Source organism: Opisthorchis viverrini (assembly GCF_000715545.1).
Source record: "Opisthorchis viverrini unplaced genomic scaffold opera_v5_54, whole genome shotgun sequence".
Classification (NCBI taxonomy): Eukaryota; Metazoa; Platyhelminthes; class Trematoda; order Opisthorchiida; family Opisthorchiidae; genus Opisthorchis; species Opisthorchis viverrini.
Genome location: NW_008751711.1, coordinates 1,978,656 through 1,983,462, shown reverse-complemented (window position 1 = coordinate 1,983,462; position 4,807 = coordinate 1,978,656). Strand labels below are relative to the sequence as shown.

Here is a 4,807-nt window from a genome sequence, read left to right as displayed (position 1 = left end):
ACAGTCCCTAGTTTTAGCAACCGGAAGGTGACCCTTCAACTGCACCAATATTGAACATAAAGTCTGTTATATCTGCTGATTCGCCAATCTTTGGTATCTGCTGCTAACCCGCTCCAGTGCCTAATGCCGGAGAAAAAAAGACTCACAGAAGGGAACACAACAGTTATATACCGAACAAGCGGCTGCGAGAGCATGAGTGGGTGCGAGTGCGAGAGCAAAAGTCACAACAGCCCCACGCTATTTAAACGGGACTTTCTGACATTGATCGCTGCTGACCAACTCCAGTGTCTAGGCTCACAGAAGGGAACACAGCAGCTGTATTCCGAACAAACGAGTGAATGGGTGCGAGAGCAAAAGTTACAACGGCCCCATGCTATTTAAAGGGGACTTGCTGACATTGATCCAGGCTGTCTGATAGACGTTAGTGAACACCCATCAACATCGATCGTGCCTCTATAAAATGCCTGAATGCAGATCGCATTCCGTCGTGCTTCTATGGTGTGCATGAACACTCATCAGCTTTAGCTGAAGTGATTGAATGATTGACTGGTCTGGATGCTTGCCGGCTTTCCTGTTGAGATTTTGTTGGAGCAATAGGTTTCGGGCATTCTGAGGTTTCTTTCAGGAATGTGACCTTCCTGGTGCCTCCCCCTTTTGGCTGTTCAACGTAAGATTTTCGACGCGGATCAAGTTGTGTGGATTCCACCCCTTTTTTTGCTGCGACCGGTATGGCGTCTCGTTTGCAGCAATGGGTCTGTCTTGGGCGGTACGTGTGAGGCAATGGCTATAGGTGCTGGTCTTGGGAGATCAAAGGGTTCAAACAGTAGGTTGAGGTCTAGTAACTGTTCTTCCCCCTTTGGGATCTGACACTCCGTCGGCCGTAATTGATTGACATGTCGTTTCCATATCAATGATCCCACCTGGATGCGGTAAATCACCTGAGCGGTTCTTTCAAGGACGACTCCAACTGTCCATCTTCGGTACCTAGGGCGATAGTCCCTGACAAGCACACGGTTGCCAGGCCGGAATGTTGGCTTTCCGGCTGTCGGTGATTGAAAACAAGTAAGTGTCGGTAGGATAGCGTCATGGGTAAGTCTCAACCGTCTGTTCATCATAACTGCTGCTGGAGAGCGACCGTCCGGAGACTGTGGATTAGGGGTTGCTCTATAGTCCAGCAGGAGGAACGTAGCCAGCACTTCTGTCGCGGTCTCCTCCCCTTCTGCTTTTGTCAACGCACGTTTAAACGTGTCAACGAACCGTTCAGCCTGACCGTTTGATTGGTAATGGGATGGCGGAGAATTAACATGTGTGATGCCGTGTCTTCGAACGAATTCGCTAAACTGATGGGATGTAAACTGAGTACCATTGTCGGACACAATAGTTTCCGGGGTACCGAATATTGAAAACAAATGTCACAGTTTAGTGATGGTTGCCATCGTTGTTGTCTCCGTCATAATAAAGACTTCAGGCCACTTACTGAATGCATCGACAACGATGAGGAAGCTTTGTCCGTTAATTGGTCCGGCGAAATCCACATGGATGCGCGACCATGGTTTTTCTGGCTGTGACCAAGGCTGAGGTGACTGTCGATTGGGTAACTTCCGGGCAGCTGCACAACGGAAACAACCCCGACATAACTGTCCCATGTGTTCATCCATACCGGGCCAGTAGATATGGCTGCGAGCAAGGGCCTTCATGCGGCTTATCTCTGGATGTCCATTGTGGAATTGTGCTAGGACATGTTGACGAAGTTCGGTGGGAATGATAATGCGGTCACCAAAGAGAAGACAGCCATTGACAACAGATAATGAACTCCGTCGCTGAAAAAGTTTCCGGAGTTCCCCTAGTGGACTGATTGTTGGCCAGCTTGATTGGTGGTACTCCATTGCCTTTTCTAATATGCTGTCATTTTAGTGGCATCTCGCACCGCATCAAAAGTCACGGGTAGTTGGTTCATGGTATCCAACACCACAGCACGGACTTCCGGTCCTGATTGGCTCCGTTTACTTCGTGACCTCCGGGTCTGACTACGTCTTTGGCTAGCTTTCCGCGTCCGGCACTGGCTTTCCTTGTGTCCACGTCGATTGCACACTGAACATTTGTGCTTTTTATACGGATACAATCGCACAAAATGCCATTCGCCGCATTGCCAGCATGCTGAAGGAGGCTTTGCTCTATTCGACTTTGTCACCACAGGAGGTTGCTTCGATGTCGTCTTGGTAATGTTGAAAGCAGGGTTGGATAAGGGCTTCTCCAACATGGTCGTGTCATGCTTAAGATTTAAAAGGCGATGGCACTCATGGGTAATTGACTGCAGCGTTATCTCGGAAGTTTGTTCAATCTTGCTCAATATTCTCGCCCTGATGTCACTGTCTGAATGCGATTGAAGACCACATCTGAAAATAAGGCACTTGAACTGGTCTTCCGTTATGGTAGATAACTTGAATTGTTCGCATTCAAGGTTGACTCTACCAGCATAAGTGATGTAGTCCTCAGATTCCTTTTTCGCCAGTTTCATACTTTGGTAGCGAATATTAAACAAGGACGAACGCTCACCGAAAATCATTGAAAATTGCTGCACGGTTTTGTCAAAACTGAGATCTCGCGTGTTCTTATACAGGATAAAGTTGGAATACCGTCTGTGTTCCGTTGTGCCAAGCTTTCTGAGCAATAAGCGTACTCTCTAGGCATCATCTTTGTGCTTCAGTTCGAATTGGAAAACATCTTCCCAACGTCTGAACCAGGAATCGAAGGTTAGGCCAGCATCAGAGTTATAATGGAACTCCGTGATGCTGTTGGTGATCGAGTCGACTGAATTTGTATCTGTGGCGGAATTCGGTGGTTGAACTTTAAGTCGCTGCGTCGATGTTTCAACCAAACGTAATTGTGCCGCTTCAAGCTGATTTTGTTGTTGCAGCAGAATTTCTTGCAACGCTCCAGCGGTTATTGTCATGTTCCAGTGGTTTCGGGCGCCACCAATCTGTTATATCTGCTGATTCGTCAATCTGTGGTATCTGCTGCTGGCCCACTCCAGTGCCTAATGCCGGAGAAAAAAAGACTCACAGAAGGGAACACAACCGCTATATTCCGAACAAACGAGCGCGAGAGCCAAATTTACAACGGCCCCACGCTATTTAAACGGAACTTTGTGACATTGATCCGGGCTGTCTGATAGGCGTTAATGAACACCCATCAACATCGATCATGCCTCTATGAAAAGCCTGAACGCTGATCACATTCGGTTGTGCTTGTGTGGCGTGCAAGAACACTCATCAGCTTTGGTGAATTGATTGAATGATTGACTGGCCTGGATGCTTGCCGGCTTTCCTGTCGAGATTTTGGTGGAGCAGGAGGTTCCGGGCGTTCTGAGGTTACTTTCAGGAATCTGACCTTCCTGATAAAAAAATTATCCCACAATTTTAGTGACCTTACTCATTTTTTGGGACCCCACTAGCTGAATGCATCGGATAACTAGTACTGTCCGGGTTTTTGTTAAAAAAATCCAGGTTCAAATGCGAAGTCGACGCAACTCCCTGCAACAAGGAATGCGCACGCGTAGAGGATGCCGTCTAGTCTAAAGTTGTTTTGCCATTGAAATGAAGATACTTCTATATCTTAGCTTCCAAATGTCGAACTTTTAGGGAGGGGGGCTTCCGGAACAGTGGTTGCACTCAGTGTGGGATGATGGCAAAGCATTGCCGTAACTAGCCAAGGCAAAGCTGGCAGACAGTAAAACTACTATGAGTTGGGTTGATCAAACTGTACGAAAATCCATCATTCAGAACACGACAAAAGTATAAGGTATAAGGCGAATCCCCCCTTACAGACCCAACACACTACTCGTGAGGTCGCTGAAGACTCTTCGACAGCCCACAACCGGTTTCGTCCTTCTTGGAGCTCACTAGATTGACGTACTCTCCGAGTTTCCGAAAACCTTGCGTCCTAGTTGAACCCAAATTGCACAAAATTCGAATTGCACCCTCATTTCCCAATCGATTTTGTTTTAACGGGTGACCCAGCTGAATCTGTCGCTTATTATGTGCTGTACCAGACCGCCCCTTGCTCCATTTTTAAATGAATGTGCTGCACATCTGGTCTGGTTTTGTCCGAGCTTATTGGCGTGGCGCTGCAGCCGTCACTCATCAGATCATGCGTCACAAACACTCAAACCGCGTAACAACTCCTGTCCCACCTGCAACCTTAGCCGACACCATGTGCACTACAATTTCTCATCCATTTTCGTTCACGCGGCTACGGCCTGCGTCATCCACCAGACTTACGAACTTCAGCCACTCCAAGTCAAATTTTAGTCATGTTCATGCAATCATCAAACACGAACGGACACCCCTCTCTTCACGCTGCACACAGTAAATAGAGATGCAACTAGGCCCAAATACAAATTCGCGCGCACAAGACAGGAAGTCAACAACAGAGCTCCATAAGTCCCCAGGGATAACCACGGAACATGCGTAGCAGCTATACTGCAGAGATGGCACGTCCCGTGTCCGCAACTTCACTCAGGAAATCTCAACACGTGTCCTCAAACGATGAGTCACTTTATGGCTTATCCCAGTCTTCGCATTGTATCTATTTTTATCCAGTGCACCCAACTATTATATTAATCATATTCTAGTAAGGTAGATGTTTGTTAGCGCTTGTTACCTCCTGATAATCAACCTAATTACGTTAAAACCAGATCGATGACAGAGCCATTGAAAACTAAGTTGGACCGCAATAAATCAAGTTTGCATTCGTATTACGCAAGCAACATCATCATCATCATCGAAAGCACGATATCAGTGTCCAA

The 4,807-nt window shown here is 47.2% G+C and overlaps 1 protein-coding gene across 1 annotated transcript in view; it reads right to left on the bottom strand.

Annotated features, from left to right (window-relative positions):
- Positions 1–3,210: 3,210 nt before the first annotated feature.
- Positions 3,211–4,807, bottom strand: part of T265_03746 (hypothetical protein) — a gene marked incomplete at both ends in the record, with an annotated part of 7,812 nt that continues 6,215 nt past the window's right edge. Inside the window, one exon of the mRNA XM_009168293.1 lies at positions 3,211–3,394. Coding sequence (XP_009166557.1) covers positions 3,211–3,394 — 184 coding nt within the window. The remainder of the gene's footprint in view (positions 3,395–4,807) is intronic.